Source organism: Apus apus, chromosome 6 (genome assembly GCF_020740795.1).
Source record: "Apus apus isolate bApuApu2 chromosome 6, bApuApu2.pri.cur, whole genome shotgun sequence".
Lineage (NCBI taxonomy): Eukaryota > Metazoa > Chordata > Aves > Apodiformes > Apodidae > Apus > Apus apus.
Window position 1 is genome coordinate 10,145,812 of NC_067287.1, and position 25,270 is coordinate 10,171,081.

General features: G+C 48.5%; 1 protein-coding gene and 1 long non-coding RNA gene across 2 annotated transcripts in view; one reads left to right on the forward strand and one right to left on the reverse strand.

Annotated features, from left to right (window-relative positions):
- LOC127386550 (TGF-beta receptor type-2-like) overlaps positions 1 to 25,270 on the reverse strand; it is a 31,117-nt gene that overhangs the window by 5,086 nt on the left and 761 nt on the right. The window contains exons 2-5 of the mRNA XM_051623751.1: positions 7,951 to 8,101; positions 4,614 to 4,816; positions 883 to 1,682; positions 621 to 762 (exon numbers count right to left, since the gene is read on the reverse strand). Coding sequence (XP_051479711.1) covers positions 621 to 762; positions 883 to 1,682; positions 4,614 to 4,816; positions 7,951 to 8,101 — 1,296 coding nt within the window. The remainder of the gene's footprint in view (positions 1 to 620; positions 763 to 882; positions 1,683 to 4,613; positions 4,817 to 7,950; positions 8,102 to 25,270) is intronic.
- Positions 17,295 to 23,537, forward strand: LOC127386551 (uncharacterized). Its single transcript, XR_007889927.1, has 3 exons — positions 17,295 to 17,333; positions 17,420 to 17,476; positions 23,419 to 23,537. It is a non-coding gene; the product is annotated as an uncharacterized LOC127386551 (long non-coding RNA).

The following is a 25,270-nucleotide window of genomic DNA, read 5'->3' on the forward strand; positions in this document are numbered from 1 at the left end:
TTTCTTGCCAACAGCTGGAGCTTTTTGCAGCTCTGTGGGCTTGTGTTACAAGTAGGTGTGTTGGGGAAGGAACTGGAGAGAGCTAAAAAGGGGAGGGAGGGGAGGAGGCAGAAGGGAAGCAGGGGCTAACAGCAGGGCAGTTAATTAAATGTTTTGCTACATGTAGTTTCAGATGCCAGGATGTGGCTCTGTCAGAGGCTGGAGTTTGTGAGTTCCTGTTGCAACATAAATTCACTGCTTTTGTCTGAAAAAAAAAAAGTGCTTGTGGCTGGGGAGAGGGAGGCAGCCTTGGCTCTTCCTGCTTAGCTTGCTTTGCGTTGCCAGCACTGGCTGGGATTTGACTTGGCAGCTGGCTGGCTTTGAGTGGGGGCTGGACCAGATGAACCCCCTGGGCTGTCTCATCCTGATCCTCGGCCACTGAGCTGACCCCCTGAGCCTTAGCATGCTGGGCAGGGAGCCATGGGGAGGACCTGCTGCCAGCTCTTAGCACCCCTGCAGAGGACCAAGTCACCCCCCATCAGGTCCTGTGCCACTGCCAGGGGCACAAGGGTGAGCCATGTCCCTGTACGGGGAGGAAGGGAGCAAAAATGTGCGTGGCAACCCCAGTACCATGCTCCTACCTCCTACCACTTCACATCTTGAGGCCATTTCCCACAAAACGAGGGCCATGGAGTAGACATCCATCTGCTTGAAAGACTCCAGGTCTTCCAGGTTCACCCTGGACTCCAGGACCTCTGGGGCCATGTACCTGGCGGTGCCCACCTGCCGACAGAGAGGAAGGAGAGAGGTGTTAGCAGGGGCTGGGCAAGGACTTTGGCCATGGGTGATGGAGAACAGTTGGAAAAGGGTCCCCTCCAGGAGGGGCCGGTGGGTCGTACTTGCCTGCCCGCAGTTGGCGAAGTCATCCACCGTCAGGGAGGGGTCGAGGCGTATGGCGATGCCGAAGTCGCAGAGCACGCACTCCTGCTCGTTCTTCACCAGGACGTTGGTGCTCTTGATGTCCCGGTGGGCGATGGGGATCTTTGGCCTGCCGCAGGCAGTGTAGTCGCTGTGGAGGTGGGCCACCCCGCTCACCAAGGAGCCCGCCATCTTCTGCAGGTCCATCCAGCTCAGGATGTGACGGGAGAGGTAGTCCTTGAGGTTGCCCCGGCTGTGGTAGGCAGTGATGAGCCAGTACTCCCGGCGGGGCCCCGCGCCCCTGTCCTCGGCCGTGAGGAACCGCAGGACGCTGTCGTGCTTGAGGCTGGCATCGGTGAAGATCTGGCTCTCGTTCTTCCAGGAGGAGTACTCCTCGCAGGGGAAGATCTTCACAGCCACCGTCTCGTACTGCCCCGAGGGGCTGTGGCTCAGCTTGGCCCTCCACACCTCCGCAAACTGCCCTTTGCCCACCATCTCGTCCAGCTCGATGGGGAGCAGCTCAGCCGGGTGGCCGGTGGGGCTGGTGCCAGCCGGGCTCTCATCCATCAGCACCGACAGCTTCTCCTCCCGCTCAGCAGACCTCCCCGGCTCCGGCAGCCCCAGGGGCCGGCCCGCTTTCCCGCCCCACGCCTTGGTTCTCTTGCGCCGCTTCTGCGTGCGGCAGAGGTAAAAGATCACCGTGATCATCACCGCCACCAGCAGCGGGGGCAGGAGGCTGATGGCGGCCACCGGGATCACCTCTTTGCTCTGCAGCATGGAGTAGCCTGCGGGGAGGAAAAGCGAAGGCCGGGCTGCTGCCTCCGTGGGGCTGCAACGGCTCCTTCTCGGGGAGGAGGAGAACACGCGAAGCTGTGATGGAAGCGCAGCCCTTGGCGGGGCCGCGAGGCACCTTGTGCACAGACCTGTCAGGGCAAGCAGCCCCTAGGTTGGCAGGTCTTAAAGGGGGCTGCTCAAATTTAGCTCCATTTATCCAAGGAGGGTTCAGGCTGCCAGCCTGTGTTAGTTAGGTTGGGCGGTACAGCCTGCGAGACCTCGCACCTGCTGCCCAAACAGCTCAGCTGCCCCTCGGCTGCTCCCGAGCGCTGCCGGTGCTCACTGCGGGGGGAGCCGGGGTGGAAAGAGCCGTGATAAAGCTGAGGTGAGACCCAAACGGAGCAAATCTCTGAGGGGGGTTTGGGGCTGGGGCCTTGCCAGGCCCCTGTGGCACACGGAGAGCCTGGAGGGATGCTGGCAGGGGGTGGGCAGCGTGCAGGACCTGCATCCCGAGGGAAGCCCAGGATGCTTTGCACAGTAATTAGCATGAAGAAGCATCGTTTCAGTGTTAGTGTCACAACTCCCACCCCTGTGAACCGAGCAGGCATGGCTGCTTTTGTTTTCTTTCTTTTCAGCCCCTTTTCAGCCTTCAGATCATCGGGGGGAGCACACAAAAAGCCCTATCCCTCGCACAACGTGTAATTGTCTGTTCCTTTGATGTCCACAATTCCTGGAATAAACATGCTGACTTCAGTAGAGACATTCAAGTAAAATCTTACTCAGAGGTTTTTCTGCCAAGTATAATAACCCAGGGGAAGAGGGATAAGAATCATTCCATAAGCAAAACTCTTGCTGCTTGACCTCAGTGTGTGCGGATCATAATTCAGGTTCTGGAAAAACAGAGCATCTAGCTATTTTCCTTGGCAAATTTCAAAAAAATGTACTGCAGCTAATTTCTGCAAGGCTGTGAAAGTGTTTCTAAAATAGGCATCAGGTTCAAACCACAAGATCAACCTAAACTGATATAAATCAATAACTAACTCAGGAATATGTTTGTTTTGGAAAGTGCTAGGCCTGGATATCACCTACTGCTTTAATGGATTTACCCGATGCTTGAAGTCCCATCTTTGAAACTCTGGAGAAAGAGAAGATAGTTTTAAGGGCGTTTCATGCACAAGTCCTGAAAATGGGACACTAACACGATTTTAGCAAATTCTTTTGGGAGGGTGACCCTTTCCAAGGCAAGGCCTCGGATATGGAGCAGTTCAGCACGGCTTAGACCCCTTACATGCAGAGCAAGTGTAGCTGCTGTGGTGACAACTGTGGGTCTGTAAACCCATGTCTTGTGAAGCATCACTGCATGAGTCTTTCCATCCTTGCTGAGGTAGGTGGACCTCCAGGACCAGGCTCAGCTGACACAGGGGTAGAAAGGACTCTGTGTGCTCAGCCCTACCCAGTGTCTTCAGAAGGTCCCTGCTGGGCTCCTGCTTGCACAGCTTCAGGAAACCATGTCACTGTGTGTTCATTAGGGCCATTGCTGAACTCTGATGGGGTCCCCTGCAGCCCTGGTGCTTGGGCAGTGCTACCCAGCAGCCCAGACTGGGAAGCAAGGCTTAAGGCTCTTCAAGAAATGGGAAATAAAACCTGCCTGCTTCAGCTGCTGGAGAAATGCTCCTCTCTATCAGGTATTTCTCTTCTCAACTATTTGCTTATACCATTGAAGATGATATTGTTAACATTTGAAATGCAAACTGTACTTTAAAGCAGAAGATGAGGATGTGAACAATGGGGTCTCTGAGTCTGGGCCTTCTCAAGCTGATCCCACAAACCAAGTCAAAGAGGAGGCAGTTGTTTAAGACCCCCACTGATCTTGCTCTGAGTTCCAGAACTTTATGTGCTGGCTCGCAGGAAGAGGCTGCTCAGGGCAGCCTTCGATGGGCGCAGCATTTCCAGTGAACCAGTTGTAGTTGGTTTTGTGTGAAATTACATATCCCAGCATCAGCTTGGGGATTTGACTTACCCCAGAGCCGTGTGTACCTGTTATGTTTGGCTCTGTAAGCAGCAAAGAACTGCCAAATTTAGCTTAATTTGCCTTTGTTAAAACTGGTTTGTTTGTTCTGAGAATTTGCATTTTATGTGATTTTAATTTTTTTTCCCCTTTGTGTTGCAGGAGAAGTCACCCTGCCCACTTGCAGGTTATGCTTACTCTAATTTTCAGCATCTCATTGCTCTGTAATTATGGAAAATCAGAGGGGTTTTACTTTGCTTTTGTTATGGGTCAGATTTTTGATGGGGACTTGGATAAGCCTGGCCCATTTGGAGTTAGGGAGGTTTGGACAAGCACCTCCAAGGCTCAGGATCTAGCTGGAAGCATTTCCAAAGTATACAATCCTCCTGAGGTATGAAAATGAGCTTGCCTCTTCGTTTTCTGTCCTGTACATTTATAGCTCCTGTTGGTTCTTTAGCCACCTGCAGAAGCATCTACAGGTGTGCCAACCTGTGCCCACCTCTGTGTACTGCACCTTTTTGGGTTGCAGCCATGGTGGACGCTGGTGGTTCCCGTGGGTGTGCAGGAGCAGGATTTGCTCCAGCACAATTTATTTAAAGCTTTCAGAGCATTGACTCGTGCTAGGTTACACCAGCTTTTGGGTTCCCTGGTGGACTTGCCCTGTGCTGAAGGGGGCACTGAGAGATTTTGCACCTCCTGATGTTTCCCGACCAAGGCTGGAGATGTTGCTAGGAGGGATAGTTTAGCCACAGACAAAACACTGAGCTCAGTAGAGGGCTACAAATTTTGCCTAGCTTTTATATAGGAGCATCAAAGAAGATGCTGAAGGAGCTCCTTCTGGCATTGTCTCTCCAGCTCTGTTGGAAGCACGAGTGATTTGTTGTTGGTGTTGGGTGCTTCTCCCCCTATAAATGGCGTTACCCAAAGCACTCACCATTGGTGTGGTTCTCAAAGATGAGCTTGTCGTTGCACTCCTGCTCGTCCACGCAGCCGCAGATGTAGGTGACCCCGTCCTCGCTGGGCTGGTGGGTCATGACGCAGCGCGAGGTGTTGTAGTTGGGCACCATGAGGTTCTCGATGGGGCGGTGGGGGTTGTGGCAGAGCGTGCTGATCCTGATGCTCTCGTTGTCCTGTCTCCTGCACGTGCCAAATGAATCATCAGTCTAGATGCTCAGCCCTCAGGGTGCCCACGTGTCATTCCTAAACCTGGTCTCAGGGTTGTTAGTTGTAAGCCCTGTAGGGAATGACTTGTTTGTAGTGGCTCTAGCATCGCTCTAGTTACACGTGCTTTGGAGGGGCTTTGTTAAAGCCCTTTATCTCTTCCAAATGGTGAAAAGAGAAAGGTTTAGCACAGGCCAATGGTAGGATGTGAGCCGGAGACTCCACTTGTTTCCAGTAAATAATTCGCCAGGTCATAATCATACCTTGGATCAGGTAGTGCCAACCCTGAGTGCCCTGCAGGGAATCTGGGGGAGAGGGGAAATAATCCCTTCTTTACCAATAGCAGTTGCTAGGCCAGCAGGTTTTGGGGCTGTATGGTCCTAAGGAAACCCTGCAAGATGAGGGTCTCGCCTTGTATGTCAGCTCTGCTGCAATACAGCTCATAACACCTCTGTCTCAGGAGGGACTGGGGTCTCTGCTGCCTAAATTTTACCTGTGAAGAGGACAGGAGGAGGCTAGGGGGGTTGAAATGCCTACTTGCCAGCCACTACTTGGCTCCTGCTTCCCTCCTGTTGCTCTCAACCCATGCATGCAGGTGCAGCCCCTGAGCACTGTCTCATCTCCTGGACCCTGGGTTAATGACTAGTTGTCACACCCTGTCCTTGCACGACCATTTGTTCCTGCCTCTGGTGACCTGTGGGAGCAGAGCCCTTCAGTCACTGCTGTGGGCTATTTCTAGAAATGGCTTGACATTTGGAGCTGTAAATTACAAAGTGAAGGTGATACAACTCCTGGAGCACAGGGCTGTGTCTGTGTTTATACCACAGCTTCAGACACCAACAAACTACAAATGAAGCCTGCGGTCATGTCCTGGTCCTTGCCAGGTCTGGGGCAGAGGAGTGCTGGGGCTCAGCACAGCCAGGGATGCAATGGTACCTCAGCCCTAGCTCCCTCCTCATTTCCATTTAGGGAATTAAGAGGAATTGTGGTATTTAACTGTGCATAAGCATTCAGCACGTGCAGTGAGAGCAAAGAAATATTCAAAGCCTAATACCAAAAAGTCTAATTGAAACTCTAGTTACTCATGGAAGCATGACTCGTAGCACTGGGGCTACCTCCATAGTGCCCATGGCCTTTGAGCTTTTCTAACCATCAGTACTCAGTAGTCAGCTTAGGTCCTCATGTGCCACCTCTTTTGCTCACCTAGACTGGGCTCCTGTTAAAGCCATGGAAATGTGTCATATGTAGACCAAAAGGGATGGGTTTGGCTCTGGTCATAGTTGCTCGTGAGCATGGGGCCAAAGCTGCTGCTGTGACTGTGATACCCACTTTGGACAAGTTCAGATAGAATCATAGAATGGTTTAGGTTGGAAGGAACCTTAAAGATCCTCTAGGTTCCAAGCCCCCTGGCATGGCGAGGGGGGTCACTAGACCAGGTTGCTCCAAATCCCATCTAACGTGGCTGTGAACACTTCCAGGGAGGGGATATCTACAGCCTTCCTCAGCAACCTGTGCCAGTGTCTCACCACCCTCATACCCTCCTAATATCTAACCTAAATCTATCCTCTTTCAGCTCAAAACCATTCCCTCTCATCCTACCGCTATGTGCCTTTGTAAAAAGTTCCTCTTCAGCTTTCTTGTAGCCCCTTCAGGTACTGGAAGGCTGCTATAAGGTCTTCCTGGATCCTCCTCTTTCTCCAGGCTGAACAATCCCAACTCTCTCAGCCTGTCCTTGTAGGAAAAGTGCTCCAGCCCTCTGGTCATCTTTTTGGCCCTCCTCTGGACTTGCTCCAACAGATCATCCAAAATGCCTCCAAGTGAGCAACGGACAGTGAGGCTGGCTGGGAGGTGAGCCCTGTCAGCATGGGTCTGAACCTCAGGGCGAATCTTAAGATGGGATGGGAGATGCTGGGAGGAGGCTGTGGGGTGGCAGGTTATTTGTAACCCTGCAGCTGCTTCACCCCATCCAATACCTGGTGTGAAGTTGCAGCCCCATCCCCTGCCATGGGGCTTCTCTCCTGGTGTGGGGGTTGAAGCTGCAGCAGCTCTTGCTTCTTCCTGTACTGTGTGGGCAGCCAGTGGGAAAACCCAGCCAGATGCTGGATCGCCTACTGGGGATTTAAGGCGGCTTCTCCATGTGGGTGTCGGGGAATTTGGGGCAGGGGGTGGATTTTGTTGGTTTGTTTGGGTTTCTTGCTGGGTTTTTTTTTGTTTTGTTTTATTTTCTTGGGTTTGTCTTTTTTTAAGTCCATAATGCAACCATTATGCTGAGGCAGACTCCTGTGAGCGGGGCCTACAGCATCCGCGCTAATTAGCAGGTTGAGATAAAGCCTAGTGATAACTGCTTGGCTGGCTTTCACTTTGGCAGCCAAATTGAAAGGGAAGGAGGAGGAAAGTCACTCTGGGCAGACCCAGAATGGATGGTTTTTCAGTTGTGTTCATGGGGACCAAAAAGCTGGGGGAGGCACTCATCGGGGCCAAATGATGCGGTGCACGCTTGGCCTAAAATACAAGATTGCATTTCCCTTCCAGGCATTTCCAGGCAAACAAAAAAAGGGTGTGGGTTTATGTGGCTTTTTTTTTTTTTTCCCCCCTGCAGGGCATGGGAAGGAGGTGGCTTAAACCTAGTGGCCCTAAACCCCAATTTGGTACCATCTCAGATGTCCACACACCAGATGGGGTCGGGCCTTGGCTGCACCCTCGCATGTGAACTGAGGTTTCATCAGCCTGATGCAGGAGCACATCATGGGTTTGGGGTTCAGGGCTGCAATGTTCACCCGTGGGTACAGCCTGAAAAGCTGAATTCAAGGGTTTGTGGGTGTTGAGAGGTCCTCTGGCAAAATTGCCACACTTTGTGTCATGCACTTAAATGCTTAATTTGTTTAGAAAATGAACAGGGTACTAATTATGAGGCAGAGCAAATAATTTTTACTGCCAATCATAATTTTGATTATAACAGTGTCAAAAGGGAGGGGAAGAGAAAGTCCTGAATCATTTTAATGGGCAATAATTCAAGTGCAGGGGTACACGTATGTGCGTTCCCATGAGCTATTGCTCCCTGAGCCCCTTTTTCCCCTGCATGTCCCCTTGCTGAGGTGGTTGCCACTTACCATATGGCCACGCAGATCTCGTAGGGGTCCTCGCAGTAGGAGTTGAGGTTGCAGTTGCTGTAGCACACCTTCTCCTCGCAGGCAGGTGGTGTGGAGTCACACCACTTGCAGAGGTTGGTCTTCAGGCTGCGGCGGGCACTGGCACAGCAGGCTGTGGGGCAGGGAGGCAGTTGGAGGGTGAGCATGGCCATGCTTGTCCAGAGCGGGGAAAATACACCTCTGCTTAAGCAATTGACACAAGCGGTGGAGAAGGAGCCTGAATTGATCCTATTTCTCCATGTGTGTGTTTACAGCTTTCATTTTGCTCCACTGCTCAGTCAAACATGCTTTAGATTATGCCAGTGCCTAGAGGAGATGGGGCGTGGAGGCAGGTCCTGGCGGACAAGAGCTTTGCAGAGCCTGGGAAGCCACAGAGAGTTACATTTTCCCATGTTTCCCATGCTGTTTAACAACAGGGGACAGTTTGTTTCTCCCACTACAACCTAGGCTCAAATCAGTCTCTCCTCTCATCCTGAGTGCATGCGTTGTCTGAAAAGGGACATCTCCAGGCCTCTGCATGCTTGAAGACTTTTTGTTTATTCCCTTTTTTGGGGAGGGATCCCACTGCTTCCTCATCCTCCCTCCTCCCATTCAACGAGCCCAGGCCGGGGAATGTGTTTGCCACACGCTCCCCGAGCATCTGTGGTTTTGGCAATAAATGATGGGCTGATGAGACTTCCTGAGCTGTGGGACAGCAGGGGCTGCTCCCTCCAGGACTCCTTTGCCTGCTTTGCCTGGGCCCAGCATGAGATGTTCTCCTGCCCCTGAAGTGCCAGATCTGGCTGCAGAGGCAGGAATAACTGCTGCCCATGTGGAGCTGCTCTGCATGTATCTCATGGGCATAAAATTATCTCTATTTTTATACAAAGGGTGAATGAACTATACTTGGTTAAAGGGTAAATCCCAGCTAAATTTATATTTCCTGGTTTAAGGCAGCTAAATGTCTTCTATAAAGAACAAAACAAACAAAAAACCCCACGAAAAAAACATAAAACCAAGAAGCTGCTAAGAGGCTTATGCAGAAATATACATTTATAAGTTTGTACTTAAATAAATACACTTGAGAGCTCAGGTAGGAACCTGAAGTACAGCAGCTAATTTTTCAAAGGTTTGGGTCATTTGTGCTTCTCTAGCTGCTGCTTCCCTGAGCAGCCCAGCAGCAGTGGATCTTTCCAGCCCCTATGAAAAGGACAGTCAAGGCTTTTCCATCACCAGCTGTTAGTTTGAACAAGAAACAAACTGCAAAATCCCTGACTGTGACATGGGAAGCCTCAGCCCCTGCAAGCAAGTCCCTGCAGATACGGGAGCTCACCCCTGGCTACCCTGGGTCTGTGGATAGTCTTTAGGACCTCCTGCATTTTTGGTGGTCACATCTGTGACCTGCCCATGGCCAACAGATGATCCTATGTTCCCTTTCCTTTTTAATGCACGTACTGTTCCCGGAACAAAAAAGGGAATTATAACTTCCCTGCTTCCCAAATCCAGGGTGCACAGCTGGCTCCAACAGCATCTCCTGTGCCTCCTCCACTTCCCTCCTGTGCCCAGACCCCCTCCATGAGACAGCCATGAAAGAGCTGCTGGAAGGCTCCCACACAGAAATAAACCCTTTATAAATAAACCCTCCTGTGTCCTCATATGTAGGGCCAGGGTTAATGGCAGAGGGGAAGCCTGGCTGCAGAAGAAAAATCTGCTGTACCTGAAGGCTGGAAGAAGGAAATTTTGGGTTTAAATGACTGACATGAGGCTTAAAATGTGGTGCACAACCTCTCACTTGGCATCCCCCCCATCCATGGGGCTGCCCTGGCCCTGCTGAAGCAGGATCATGTGGGTTAGCTCAATGGTCCTAAGGCTCTGCATCCATCCAAGGGTTAGCTACTGAAATAATCACTTCAGCTGGGATTAGAAGCACCTGCAGCCAGTGTGAGCCACCCTCACCTCCCTGCCTCGCTCTGCTGGGGCAGGACTCAGAGGATCCCAGGAAAAACTCAAGGATGAGAGCTTTAAATGTGGATCAGAAATGAAGTCGAGCATTTGTGTGGGGATCTTGATCTACAGCGACTCTACAAACTCCATCAGTGCTATTACATGGGAACAGAGAATTGAAGGTTAGTTGGCTTCTCCCCCCAAAACTCATCCCCACCACACCTAGGGCTGTGCTCTGGTGGTGTTGATCCTGTATTTCATCCCCCAGCTCAACCCACCCTGCCCTGGCTTGTGCTGTGCTCACAGCAGGCTCGTGTGAGACTGTGGGCTCAGCATCATCACCCGGGGGATGCCTGGGACCCAGTGGAGGAGAGAGAAGCAAAGGGACAAATCTGGGTTGTAAATGTTGCTGATGCAGGAGAGTGATGGGGTTTGTTATTTATGTGTTTATACCCAATGGTATGTTATTTACTTATTTGTATCAAAGGTCTGCTTGAGGTATCAGAACAAAATATCAGCCCCATCAGTATTGTATGGGGCACATGGTGGGGAGCTTGGCTTGGTAGTTGTTTGCACTGCAGAGCAGAGAAGCCAGGGCAGATGAAACAGTTAAATATGGAAACAAGATCCAGAAGTATAGTGGTAACTGGACAAAATTCTTTGTAGACAAATTGTTCTAAACTAGCTCAGGCTGCAATTCTGTTATCTGCTCTGCAAGAAAGGTCAGGGCAGGAATATCTCTTTCTTCCTCCCCTTTCCTCCTTCTCCTAGGAAGCTAAAAAGAGCACAAAGCCCACTGCAAGTTTCTTCAGGACTTTGTGTCCTTGAACCATTAGCTCGTAGGTATAATTTAACTGCCACATCACTCATCTTGGCCCTGATTAGACCCAGATGAACACTTTCAATATTAATACTCAGATGATTTAATAAAGCTGCATGAGCAGTAAAAGTAACAATACACTTCCATAAAGGGGTTCCAGATGTTGCCAAGGCAAATGCTAAACATCAAAATACAAACTTCAAAAAAAAAAAAAGGAAAAAAAAAAAAAAAAGCTGGATAAGCAAGACTTGGAACAAACTATAAACTAATTAAATGTGGGTTGAGTTTTCCAAAAATAAATTGAAGCCATAAGGATGTGATGTGAGCCAATAAATAGTGCAGTTAGTCAAAGTTATTGTGGAATGACAGTTGGAAAGATGGTTTGAAGTCACCAATAGGTGGGCTTATAGTGAGCTTGGCTTCCTATCAATAGGAGGGCTTGTTCTCTTGTGCATGAAAGCAGGATCAGGTCTTCTGGTATCTATAACTGGGACCCCAGAGAGTTACTGAAAGAATATGGGATGATTTTCTCGTAGAGGAATACAGGAAAAAATATACACCAGAAGTGCCTGAGTCTCTCCTGCAAGAGCAGCAGGAGTGATACAAACCACCCAAGGACATGGAGATAACTTTTCCTGTGTGTTGGGGCAGCCCTCTCCAGCCTCTCATCACCCACAGGGCATCCATGTTCTCCACTTGGCTACCTGCAAGGCATGTTGAAGCACCACTGCTGTAAGTCAATAACCCATCCTCTTCCCCCATGAAAGAGTCAGAAAAAACAGCTCTCCAGGAGAATTTCGTACAGGTCCCATCACTGCAGCCACAGAAGCAGTCAGCTCCCAACAGATGAGCTTTTTGCTCACTTGCTAGGTGACTGCAGCTGTGAGCCCAGCGGGATAAATAGGACTCTCTTTAGCTCCTCTCTACCAGTGCAGACCCAGATAGCAGGTAGGTCATCTACCACCTAACTGTGGCTCCATCTCTCTGCATGCTGCAGTTCTCAGGAAGGATGAATCACTGAGGAGCAAGCTGGAGGTGCAAGGAGGTGGAGGCACAGTGCATTGGTTATGGGAAAGGAGAAGGTGCTTTGCAGCCGATGCCCTGGCACATGCAGACAACTAATTTTTGCTGCGGGGCAGAACGAGCAGTTGTAGTTCTCAGACATTCCCTCTGGCATGCTGCTTTCTGACAGCCAAACACCAGATGGGCTTAAAGAAAGGCATTTGGTATGGGACAATAAAGCCCTCAACCATCCCCCTCCCAAGATGGAAGTGGACCACTGTTTCTGCCACGTGGGACCTTGGTATGCGCATCACTTTATGCTCCGTCTTTCAGTAGCAAATTGCCCTGAAATTGTTTTTCTTTTTCAAGGACAAAAAAATGGGACCCTTTTTGGGTCATAACTGCTGACTCAGCAGTTGCAGAGTACTTCCCAGCTTGCCCGTACTGCAGCAGCTCCAGGAACTCTCTGCACCATCTTTTCCATGCAGGTCAGCCAACCTGTAATCCCCAGGCTTCGCACTTGAGGAGACTAAGGCCCAGGAGATCAGCTGCCATGCTCTGTGGCTTTCCCTAACCAGCAGCATGCTCAGCCACAGGTTTGGAGAGCACCTGTATCTCAAGCCTGCAGCTCCTGGAAACCTCTGGTGATGTGATCCAATGGAAACCTGACCTGCACTGAGATCTCCTTTCCCACCTGGGTGAGTCTGGGCTCAGCAGCAAGTCCTCTGTTCACTGCTGAGTTTAGGATTAGGCTTTGCCTTGGGCTTTCATCCATGGCTAATGACATGACTATGCAATAACAGAGCCTCTCATAAAATTATTATGAGAACAAACAAATTCCTTCCCTATTATATACAGTACTGGTTTTTAAGATGAAAACAACAGCCAGCCTGAAGGGCTCTGCTCTCTCACTGACCCATGCAAGAACACCAGGATTTCGGTGTTCTCCATTGGAGAGTTACTCCTGAGCTGCCTCCTCCACAAAGCAAGCACCAGTGCCATGGATGGGCTGCATCAGGGTAATTCCTATGTCCCTAAATTCCAGGAGACGCTATGCAGGGTCAGAAGCCCCCATTGCAATTGTCCAGCATGACAAAGATTCCAGATTTCCCACAGTCAGATCCAGCTTGTGCTGGATGGATCCAATCTGTCAGAAAGTGCCCAGATTCACTGTGCCCTCCTGCAGTGCTGCAGGATCTCCCCAGAACTAGACCTCAAGGTGCTGTACTTCTAGTTCTGGTGGAGTTCAGCTTCCTCCAGCTCAGGTCTGGTCGCCAGTGGTGGGATCTGATGCTACTTTCAGTGGCTGAACCAAAGAGGTTTAGTATTGAGCCACTCTTCTCCATCCATGTGTTTTACTAACACTGTATCTTTATCTTTGTAGGACAGGTAGGGCAGACCAAATGAAGCTGAAAAAACTTCTTATCTCATTTTTTGCCCCTATGAGACACAAGCCCCTAACTCCTGCAGGAAACCCAGCAGTGCTCAGGCTACATTTGGTTCAGAGGACCAGTCTCTGCCTTCAGGTATGTGGCCCTGCATAATAAATACTGCACTTGGCAGAGTAGAGCATGGAGCAAGGAATGAGCCAGTAATGTTTCCTGGTGAATAAAAAAGGACTGATTTTGATTGCGTTAGACATCAGTGCTTCCTGGTGCCAGAAAGACATGTAGTATGCATTTCTGGTTTGCTTGGACCTTCATCAGACAGTCTGGTAACTGACTTATTCAACCACTTCTTTTTCCTTTGTGAAAATATCCCTTTAAATTAAGTGTTTAGCAAATACTGCTTAGTCCCATTACAAAGTAAATTGGGTATGGATCATACCAGCAAACCTCTTCAATCTCTTTCAGATGCTTAAATTACATCATGATCTAACTTCACCCCGGGGAGAGATGAGCTCTGCAGAACACTGTCTGTCCTTCTGCTTGGGTCATCTCCGCTGTTTCTTGGGCACCTTTTTTAAGTTGCCTACATGTGGGCGTGATGACTCCCCTTGGCGTTGGGCTGTTACGACCTCTCATGCAGAAGTGCCCTGGGGCAATGCTCCAACAGAGCCAGCACTGTCCAGGCAACCTGAAGAGCTGAGGTGATGCAGGGAGGATTTGGCTGGAGTGTTTTCTCTTTGATTTTGGTCAGCTGAGGTCTGTGCCTGTGTGTGAGGATGAGGAGAGTGTGCCTGACCCCACGCTCCTCCTTGGAGCTGCTCATCTACCCTGGCACCCATCTTGGTCCTGCCTGAGGCACTGAGATCAGGTAGCACCAGGGACACCTTCCCTCCACCCACAGCAAGATGCTGCCCCTGAGCGAGTCCTCAGGCTTTCTGCCCCAGGTTTCATTCTCCATCCCCTAGAGATGCTGCTGCTGCTGGGATGACCCACACTGTCCCTCTGGGCCCTTGTTTGTCCTGGAGTTGTGGGTACCTGTGTGGGTGCTGGTGCCAGTTCTGGCAGTGCCCAGCAGAGTGGGCTGGCAGGGAGCAGGGGTGCTGCCCAGGGCTGCATGGGCAGTTATCTGCCATGTTGTGCTCTCGCTTGTGTTTAAAAACAACAACAGCTCAACTGACTCATAGACCCTACGGCCTGTGACTCATTTTTTATTTCTGGATTTCACTGCTCTGCCCTTTGCAGTGAAGGCAGTTGCACGCGGGCGCGCACACACACACACATCAAGTTCACATTTGTTTTTCCCCTATAAAAACCAAACGATTTCCATACCATTAATGAAACAGGAATGATTTGACTTTGCGTACCCTGGCTTTTATTTTCCATTGTATAAACTCTGCAGATGAAATAATGATGGTTGTAAAGTAAACTCTCTCTTTTTTTTTTTTTTTTTCCTTTCCCTTTCCAGGCAGCCTCTTTTTGAAATAGCAATAGGGAGTCACTTACAGACTTGGCTTGTGCTGAGCCTGGAGTAATTAACCCTTTTGTCCCCAGCTTCTCCTCTGTTGGTGTTTAACCACAGTGTGGGTGAAGGTGTCAGCAAGTTTCCTCTGGGACTAGAAGCAGAGCAGGGGAGCAGAGCAGACAGGAAAAGGTGGGACAGGAGGAGAGCTGGTCCTGCACAGCAGCAGAGTGTGCTCGGGGTGATGCACCCAAGGTTTGCACAGCTCTCCTGGGAGAGCTGGGCCCTGGCACTGCAGGGCTTGGAGGTACCTGCCCTCTTCATGCACACCCTGTTTTTTGGGATGTAAGTCAGCACCACTGTTTCGTGTTTATCTGGGCAGCCCCGTCCTGGGTCATCTCCCTTCCCTCCCACTCCCTGGGGACCACCAACACAACATCCTCTCTCCTCCCTGGTGTCATTGCAGAAGGAATCTGTGGTAAATGATTTAATCACCAAACCTGGCTCTTCCTGTTTACAGGGCCGTTATGATTTTACAAAGTACTCGGGTGAAAATTAATCAGACAAAGTAGCACCTTACACAGGCAGCAGATACAGCTGGAGCTGTGACTGCCTTGCCCTCCAGGACAGGGCAAGCTGCCCTCTCCATGGGAGCAACAGCTCTGCTTTTCCCTATTCCCTTACCATTACACACGGTCTACCCTGGTAGTCTGTCTGTCTTCAAAGCTTCTACACACCCACAAGTGTGTTTCCTGATGGCATCCGTCACGCAGCAGCACAGCCCTGCATCCCCCCAGCATCGGTTCAGATGCTTCACCGGTGCCTGGCCCGGGCAGCTTAGTGACACCAGCTGAGATACTGTTACTCTTCCCAGACTGGGTGATGTGTTTTATATTATTTCTCCTGGATTTATTGAGCATTATGTAAGCAGCTAACCAATCCCGCATGCGACGCAATCACGGCTGATTTCATGTCAGTGGAAAGTAAACAAAAGAAATGCTCTGAAGTGGCTGAACTGAAATTCATTTCCACATGCAAAGCAATTCCTGGAGGATATTCCCTGTCTCCAGGCAGCCGCTTTGCATCCAGGCTCTCTCATGCAACCCATTACAAAAGAGCTATGGAAAAATTTCATGTTGTACATGACAGGGTGGTATAAGCAAATCCTCTGCTTATTCTCCTTGTGAAATGATTACGATAAAGTTTATTTTACATAATTATTTTTAAATATCTTTGCGGATTTCAGCTGCTCCTCGAAACGTGTTACACTGGCATATTGTTTCTCTTTTAGCCAGAGAATTCCTTTAAATGTGGAAATGACTTGCCAAAGAAAGTTTGGCACTGAAGTTTGAAAAATCAAAGCAAGCCAGCCCTGCAGTCCTGAGCTCCCAAAGCCCAGCAGAACCTGGTCCAGTGTGATAGAAGGATGTTCTGCCCTTGCTCAGCTTTAGAAGGACTGTAAGTACTAGGTGGGGCAAAAACAATACCCTCATTAGACTCAAGCTCTTGGAGAGCACTCTTCTTTCTGATGTTGTGGAAAACATCTTTCCCATTCACACCAGTTTGCACCGTGGGACATTGAGCTGAGGATGGAGGAACACAGAGTAGATAAAACACAGACCTTGTGGCCGTGTCCTTTCTTGCTGGTTTCTGTGAGTGTCTTTGAAACATTCAGTAATGTCTGAGCATGTGTGCATTTCTGAATCCATTTTGTTGATGCACTTAACTTGCACTGAACTATCTGTGAAATCAGTGGCTGGGGGACACCCAGTTGCTTGTTGTTTGTGTTATTTTTCATTGTGAGCCCCTAAGGCACCCAAGCTCCTGTCTTACCGAGGAAAGCAGCTAAGTCAAATTAAGCTGAATTGCTGAATTAGACCTGGCTGGGTTGATGGACCACTTAACAGAATTTGCCACTTGCTGGGCTGCAATTTGTACATAAAGGTGGCCTCAGACTGTGATCCCACAGGCAGACAACGAATCATGAAGGGGCAGGATGGGACAGGCCTGAAGACAATGCTGGTAAGTAAGTTCACAGCTCCATGTGGTTATCACCATGCCTTGTGCCAGTGTGCTAGGTGAGCAAAGTCATCCCAAATCCTGGAGAGAATCCACAAGTTAGGAGTCTGTCTGCTATTCAGCAGGTTTGCTTATCCCCTTGCATAAAGCAACACATCAGTGTCTGCAATGACGTGGTCTGTGTAGGCTGCTGGTGGAGTTTGCAGAGACCTTGGTTAGCACATCCCATTGAAAGTGCCTTCTAACAAACTGGGATTAGCATGCCACTTTTCCAGAGGGTTCTGACATTCCAGCCCTTTGAAGAGCATTTTGCAGTGATCCAGTTTTGAAAATGGGTCCCTTCTTCCCACCTCCCATGCCACCTGGGAGAAGGAGTCACAGCCTGGGCAGGCATGGGTGGTTTGAGCTCATATTGTTGCAGAAATTACTGAGGATTTATTGGCACTTGCAGGTTTGGGAGCTGAACAGCAGAGGTAAGAGTCAACTGACTCCACAATGCTGTTGCCATCATTTTTGTTGCTCTTGTTTCTCCAGAGCCATCAACAGTGTATTTTGTGTCTGGTTTATTTAACTGTAGCTTCTGCATCTCATCCTCAGGAAGAGAAGAATCCCTCTTTCTGGCTATACAAGCAGGAGCAGCCAAGATAACAGCAAAAGCAAGGCAGATGCAGGTCGGTTGCAGGCCATGCTCTGTCTTGACTAGAGCAATCCAAGTAAAACTACTGCACAGCAGGTTTGTTTTAATTTTATTAATTTTTTTTACTATTATCATCTCATACTCTGGACTTCAGTTTTCTGTATATTTTTCAACCTCTGCAGGAATCCTGGATCTCTGTGAATAGATGGAAGTGAAATTTAAAGATATCATCCAAATAGGTAAACATGTAAGAAACATTATCTGGGTCACATTTGGGCAACAGGGTTCACTCTGTTTTAAGTGCAAATGGTTTACTGATGGTTTAGATGAATTTCCTGAGAAGTGTTTGAAATTCCTGGCACACATTTGATTTACCATCTGCTAGAAAGACTTTGATGAGCTCACAAAGAGATGTTGGGCTGGAGCAGTCCTTCATATCTCGGGTGGACTTCTTGTGATTGACTAGTTTGCATTTTTCTGTGTTTGTATCATTTTGATTCCTGAGGAGCAGCAAGGAGTGCAAGGGACTGTGTGATGAGATGCTGGGGCAGAGGTGGTCTCTTAACTCTCCATCAATGTGCTAGCGTCAAGTTGTTCCAGCACTGCCTGTTAAAATTATTGTGTAGAGTCAAGTTTTGCTCTCATTTAGACTGGATCTAACAGTAATTAAGTAATTTGTGCTCTCAGAGGGAACTTATACTTGAGGCTAGCCTGGATTATGGGCACTAAAAACATTCATTCTTTTCCTAAAATGTCCTGCATTTAGTGAGTAATAGATGGTGTGTTCTTCTCTTTCATTTCTTTCTTGATGTCTTTAAAAAATACTTTTTAAGGAGCTTGAGTTGTGACCTATCATAAAGCACAGCCCAAACGGGTTGAATTCAACTTGAGCATTTTCCATTTTTGCACAGCAGAAGAGAGCTATGGCAGGAGGGCAGAGGGAACTGGGTTTTGGAAAGGAATTTTTGCAGGAACGGGACCAAGCGTTCTGTTGACAGGGCCTGAAGTGCTTTTTCCTTGCACATGAAAGTAACGGGAACTTGCGGGTCTGTGCAGTGCCTCTCCAGAGACTCTTCTTGCAAAACTGGAGGCTTCCCACAGGTCCCAACACCTCAGCAGAGCTGCAGCACAGCTCCAGGGGGTCTCAGCAGCTGGAGGGGACAGGGTGCAGGGGTGAAACTCTCCTCCAGCACAAAGGAGTGGACAAGGAGGGGAATGCTCTCCATTCACCATTTCCCACTGAGACCTCATCATTTGACAGCAGCACATTTCAACTCAGTATCCTGCCCCAGGACACCCCCTGAAGTGTGCTGTGGTCTGAACATTGCTGAGCAGAACTGCTGCCCAAGAGCTGCCTCCCAAGCCACAGCCTGTTGCAGAGGCAACAGCCCCCATGAGGGTGATGCAGAATCTTGTGCCGTTTCTACTGCTCTTCTAGAAACAGGAGCACAGGACAAATACACAAAAAGAGAGTAAATGTTTGCTGAGGGAATCTCATCCCCAAGCAAATACCCTGTGCCTCTGGTGGGAACGTCTGTGGCCATATTTTACCACCACCAAGTGCCTTTTGACATATTAAAGACATGGCAGGAACTGAGCTCCCGGGGGATCCATTGGTCTTATTTCTGTGGATGCTTGTACCCTGGGTCTATTTGAAGAAGGATGATTCATTCAACTTCTGGTTGCTTATGGCTCTGTGTGTCCCTTCCCACTGTAAGGAGAAGGGTCTTGTTTGCTATCATGGAGCAGTTGGGGCTAATTTTGGGATAGACCTAGCATGGAAAAAATGCTTTACACAGCAAGACAGCAGCTGATCCAGTTTCTTCCAGGCTGGATGCTGATGTTCAGAGTCTCCCAGGCAGGAAGTTTTATCAAGCAACATCAGACAGATGTTATTCATCGTGTCCCAGATGTGTTGGCTGGTGACCTGCTCTGTCAAACACTTGTCAGGGTACATGGCACTCATTCTGCTTAGATGGCATTTTATTAAATGATCCAAGTGAAAACACCAATTGATCTTTTTAAAGAAGTGTCTATATCCATAATAGCTGTAAAGACCCCAGAAGGACTTGTAGTCGTGGCACTCCCAGGAAGTGTTCCAGAGAAAGGGCCTGAATTCCTGATTTTGCAGGAAAAGAGAAGAAATTTTTCTCTGGATTTCCAGTGCCAGGAGTTGTATGAATTTACATTGGCAGTAGCAACTTTCTGATGTGATGCACAGTGTGCAGGTGACTGCAGGACACAGTCAAGCTGTCTCATTTGGAATGGCTGAAGTAGGAAGGGCTCCCTTTCAAAGTTGCAGGGTTCCGCATTGTCCATCTAAGGAAAAGGCCCCTCTTAAGTGGTGTCACAACCAGCAGACCAGGAACTTCAGCAGATGTCTGTTTGGGTCTCCCAATAGAAAGATGTGTTGTTCCCAGACGGAATATTTTCACGGGGTATTGGGCAAAGCAAAAAGATTAGGATATGCTCAGATATTGAGGTAAGGAGATGCCTTATCAATGATCAGATCACATCAGTTGGTATCACTTCAGGTGACTGCTTCAGGGCTCAGCTCTGCCTGAGTTCTGGGCCAGGGGACGTGTTTGCTGGCTGCCGTGCTTGCTGGCATGAGCTCATCAGCACTGCTTTGCATGCAGGGCATGTATAAGGGTGTGAAGGTCCTGGAGACATGGACTCTTCAGTTGCCAGGCATGGTCAGAGGACTTGGCATTGTATGTTGCCAATGGAGGACAGCAGCTCTTTGCAGGCTGAGTGAAGGCAGGCCGATGTTTCCTTCAGACACCTTCAAGCCTCATCAGCATAGACTCTAAAGCTGGAAGCTGTTGGGATGGCTTTCTTCAGACCTCTGCTTAACCAGCAGAGCTGGAGTTTTGGACCTGGCAGAGAGCAGACGACATGGAGCTAAAGGGAACACCTCCATCTACAGCATGGCAAGGTGAGAGATCTTACAACAGGGAATTACTATTATTTTTATCTTAAGTCCAGCTACAAATAATCTTTTCTACTCAAGAGTAACACTTGGATTGAGATACATCCTCAGAGCTGCTAGAGTCTCTGTGGGTGAAAGCCCTCTGCCCAGTGCAGGCTGCAGTGTGCAGCTGGACACATCCATTGCCCCAAAGCCAAGATGTGTTTGTTGTGGTATAAAGCAGCTGTCCTTTGTCAGGCATGTTCCTGGCTTATCGGTGGGAAGCAAAACACTGTGGTGGAACAGCTCCGTGGAAGGGTAAGTCCTGGAGTGGCTTAACTGGAGGGAGCACAGGCTGCGGAGGGGGTTGCACAATAAGCAGACTCTCCCATTTCTCCTAAAAGCTTGACAGCTACCAGCAGCTGGCAGGAGAGTTGCAGCCCTACATGGGCCATAACAAAAAGGAGGAGCCAACTGGTGAAGGGGATATATGAGTCTGATGGACCTTACAGATCCTTTCTGCAGGCAGGATGGCAACAGTCGTGTCTGACCTCAGGGATGTACATGCGAGCACAGCCAAGACAGCTTTCAGCCACCCCTTCATTTCCCACTGCTGGTCCCTTAGGAAATGTTATCCCACAGTTGGGGTCCAGCAGGGAGATAATGTAGCTGTAATCCCCAGGTTTGATAAGGCAGGCAGCCATCAGGGGTGTTATCTCCCTGCTACATGGAGGCCCCTTCCAGCGTGAGGCTTTCACTTGGCGCACAGCGCTGAACACGGGATGTGGAAAGAACGAAGCGTGTGGGAGCTGCTGCTTTTGTCTGATTTTGGTGGGACTGTTCTTTTTCTTTTTTAATAAGAAGATCAGATGTTGTGCTTCCTTGAAAACACAACAATCTATGGGAGAGTTCATTAGTTTATGGCAAGTTGCAACGCTGTGGAGCCCAGCTGAAAGCGAATGTTGTTGCAGAGTTATCACTAAGGGGAGAGGAAAATATTGTCCTGAGGAAATAAACTCAACGTAGCAAAACAGGGAACAATCTAAAGCTGCAGAGGACAGGCAGTAGAGTTGAATGCTTTCTCAGAATAAAAGCCCCCAGTCACCTGTTTTTGCATATTCAGTGAGTATGTGGGATACATCTGTTCAGGACTTCATCTCTAATGGGAGTAACAACCATCATGATTGCAGCTGGCTGAACTTTTTTACTACTAGTACACAAAGCTCTCTTTGAGACCATCATGAAATAGTGACAACACTAGTAAAACACTGGTAAAAATCAGCTTTGGGTTTTGTTTTTTAGAAAACAATGGGTTTTAATTTCAAATTCCATGGAATTTCAGAAAGGACTTTCCTTCACAACACCATCCCCCCCACACACTAAAATATGGATTTGAGTAGCTTTAATGATGAGCAGCCTGTCTCAATTCTGAGCAAAGCTGGAGATGCAGGGGGAGAGGAAATGCTTGCTTTCATAAATCTGACATAACTGCACACTGCCAGCTTTCTTAGCCTTCAGTTAGTCTAACTTACACCAAGGGATGAAACTCTAGTACCAGGTTTGGAGAAGTGTAAAGGTGAATTCAAAATAACCCGTCAATTTCCTTGCTGAGTCTCATGCCGCTTGCAACGCTGCAGAGGACTCTGGGTTTGCATTGTCGGGGTTTTTCTTGTGCTTTTCCCTTTTATTTCCTAACTGGAAAATTTGTTGCAACTTTGTTCTTGTTTAGCCTTATGGTATGATGCACGAATTTCTCCTTCAGGCAGTGGGATGCTGTGCCTGCTCCCACCCCAGCTACCTGCACCCAGCCAAGGTGGAGCCCTTGCAGCCCCTTGGTTGGTTTTGTGGGTGATAATTTCTTCCTGGCTGTTTTAACTGTCTTAACACTGAAAAAAACTATGGTGCTACTTGAGGAGGACTGTCATAACCAACCCTGCCAGCTGTGGGTCCTGGGGTGGGCAGCACACACCTCCATGTGCTGCATAGTCTGGGAAAAGAGGTCTGCTGTGCTGCTGCTCCAGCTCAGCCTTGGACCTGCAGCACCCCTTACTGCAAATGGGTGTATTTGCCTGTGAAATGGAGGGTGACTCTCCCTTCATCCTCTTCCTTCCCTCATCCTCTCCAGCTCAGGTTTCACCCCATGTTCCTGAACTGTGTGTCTTTTGATGTTGGGGTGCAATCCCAACAGCTCCCCTGCCTGAGGAGTGGGCTGGCATTCCGGTGGCAGTACCAGCCCTGGTTTTAGCACTGGTGACCTTAGGAATAAGAGGCCAACTGCTTGAACAAGCTGCCTGAGGAGCCTGGGATAGGTCAGAGATGTTTTTCTGACAGCCCTGGAGCTCCCCGTCATGATTTACGAATTATATACATTCTATATGTTTAGCCAAAGAGGCTCTCTGGGGGAAGAGGGGCTGGTTTGTTCAAGCAGGAAGGAGCATGTGGCTTCAGAGAGCCACCATCTACCAAAAGATACCCTCTGCAGAGCCATCAAAGTGCCTTGAGGACCATGGCAAAAGGAGCCCAGGAGACTCACAGCAAAAAATGTCAGGATATTTTAGTGGGTCAATGTTTTAATGGGGAAGCAGACCCAAAATCCAGGAACTGGGAGCTCTGCACTTGGGGCAGCAGACCTGCAACCTTCCCTTGTTTCACAGATCCTCTTTTTCTTTCACTGGAACTTCAACAGATCATCTGGGGTACAGCTATCCCTTGTTAAGTGCTATGTGCCCTGGCAGACTATGAATTTCATGTTCTCTTTTGGAGGCTGGATGCCCAAAAGCACTCTGCTGGGCTCCTGGGCCTCCTCAAGCCCCAGAGCTGTCATCACACCAGTGACACTTAGCTCACATTCCTGAGGTTGTCTTAACAGCTCAGAGCTGTGGTGCTTTTCTCCCCTCTCTGTGAGATGAGATTTTGCTCAGCCCCATGTTTGCATGGCCTGACCCAAGCCCTAATCCTGATGGAGCACGAGGGAGACTTCCTTGATTCTGATGCAAAACAGGGCAGGAAAACTCCTAATTATTAACTTTAAGGCCAGAGTGTTTCCATGTGCACAATACAGTAATCCCTATATCTCATCTGTAACTTCTAGGTTATAGTTTACAGAGCAGATGGTCTTGCAGTCATTGAAGACCTTTGAGCAACTAACATCCATCACATCCTGAGCCCAAGTAATTACCTACTGGAACAACTTATTGTGTTGTGCTCGAACACAAAAGCACCCAGTTTCAGCTTCCAGAGTGTAAATCTTGTTTTTCCTCTGTCCCACAGAAGAGGAAGCCCTCTGCCAGAAAACATCTCTTCTGCACCTGGTTGTGGATGATGACTAGATCACCTCCCAGCTCTCTCCTGACTAAACTAAAGACACTTCAAGCCTTCAGCACCCCCCGCTGTAAGACAAGTTTTCTAATCCTGCATGATGTTTGAGGGTTTTTTTGTCCTGGGCTAGGTAAATCCAGAACTGTGCTCGATCTTTGCCCTGGAAGGATTCCCTGTTCCTTTGTACGTGGGTTCACGTTAGCAGTGGTGCAACCACATGTCCTGTCTGCACCTTCCACTGAGAAAACTGTGTAAAAATGCTGCCCTCCAGCAGCCACTGGGGAGAAGTTTAAGGGTAGATACTTAGAAGCCTTGCTAGGGCTGGCTATGGAGAACAGGGGAAATCCAGTAGCTGAAATTTCAGCAGTCTGCCAGACTAGTGCTTTTTTGCATCAGATACAGACAAAAGCGGTCAGGTGTGTTGTCTGGTGGCCACTCAGTCACATTGGTGATAAAAGGGACAGGTGGTGTGGAGTGCAAGTTGGGGTCTCTGCTGCCCCAGTGTAAGCTCTTAGGGAGAGCAGCAAAGTCCCTAATAACACTGAGCTGGCCTCAAGGGAGTTATGCTGGGATACTCGAGATGCAATCTGGACCATCGTCTCTATGGCAAGTCTTAAATCCCTGAGCAAAGAGAAGCAACTTTGCTGCTGTTACCAAGCCAGAGTTGTCACTCTTTAAAGAGAGGCTGGGTGAGCAGTGGGATTTGTTGTTTGAAGAATAACTGAACATGTATTTTCTGTCATTTTGGGGCACTTGCTTTTCCCTTCTTTCTTAGTGTCAATGCAAAGTGAGCTCCCAGGGTACTTTGACTGTCTCAGAATGGCTGCATGGTTGATCTTAACATGATACACAAAGGAAGTGGATGTAGCCCCAGAAAACACATGTCATTGTTGAGCTGAATCAGAGAGGGAGAGACTTGGTTTGTTGTTTTCTTTCCCCATATGGAGGCGAATTTTGTCACCATATCACTCACATAACCTTTCAGATGAACTTGGTAATCGTGATATGTTTTGGTTTGGCTTCTTTCAAATTAAAAACTTGCCTCTCAGAAAGAGGAAACCGTAAGTTAAATAACTCCCAAATTAGATATTTTTGAAGGATAATTAGTGGTCTTCTTTCTTACCAAAAAATGACCCAAGATTGTGCTTTTAATAGTACCTTGTAGTAATTCCTTCAGCTCTGCTCCAAATGCAATTAATTTAGCAGGATGTTATTGGTATAGTGTCCTCCATTTCAAACCATGTTTTAGGGTGTTATATACAATAACTAATACTATACATCTCTGCATTTTTCTGGTTGAAAAATCAACCAGACCTTATCTCCTAAATCCAAGTCTCTGCTTTAACAGTTGCACCAAGGGTTGTTTGCCTGCACTCAAACTACTGATCTATACTATTCTTTCATTCCCTGCTCCTGTAGATAGGGGGACCCATGTAAAGTCAATGAAGATGCAGATCCCTGTCCCCATTTATTTCATTTGGATGCAAAAATACTGGAATTATAATCCTACTTCATTTGAGAAAAAGCAGCTTTAGTTCCATTGAACTTTCTGTGTCTGTGTTTGTAAGAGTTCACTGTAAAAAGTGCCATTGTCCATGCAAATACATAAATATATGCTATATAGGGATAGATGTGTGTATACACATACATAGGCACAGTATATACAGAAAGACATGCACTATATAACACTCAGTTATATACAAATCTATTCCCTGTTATGAAACAATCCTCAAGACATAAACAGGAGGAGTTAAACCATGGATGGGCACATTTTCAAGTGCTGCTGGAGGGTTTTATCTACAGT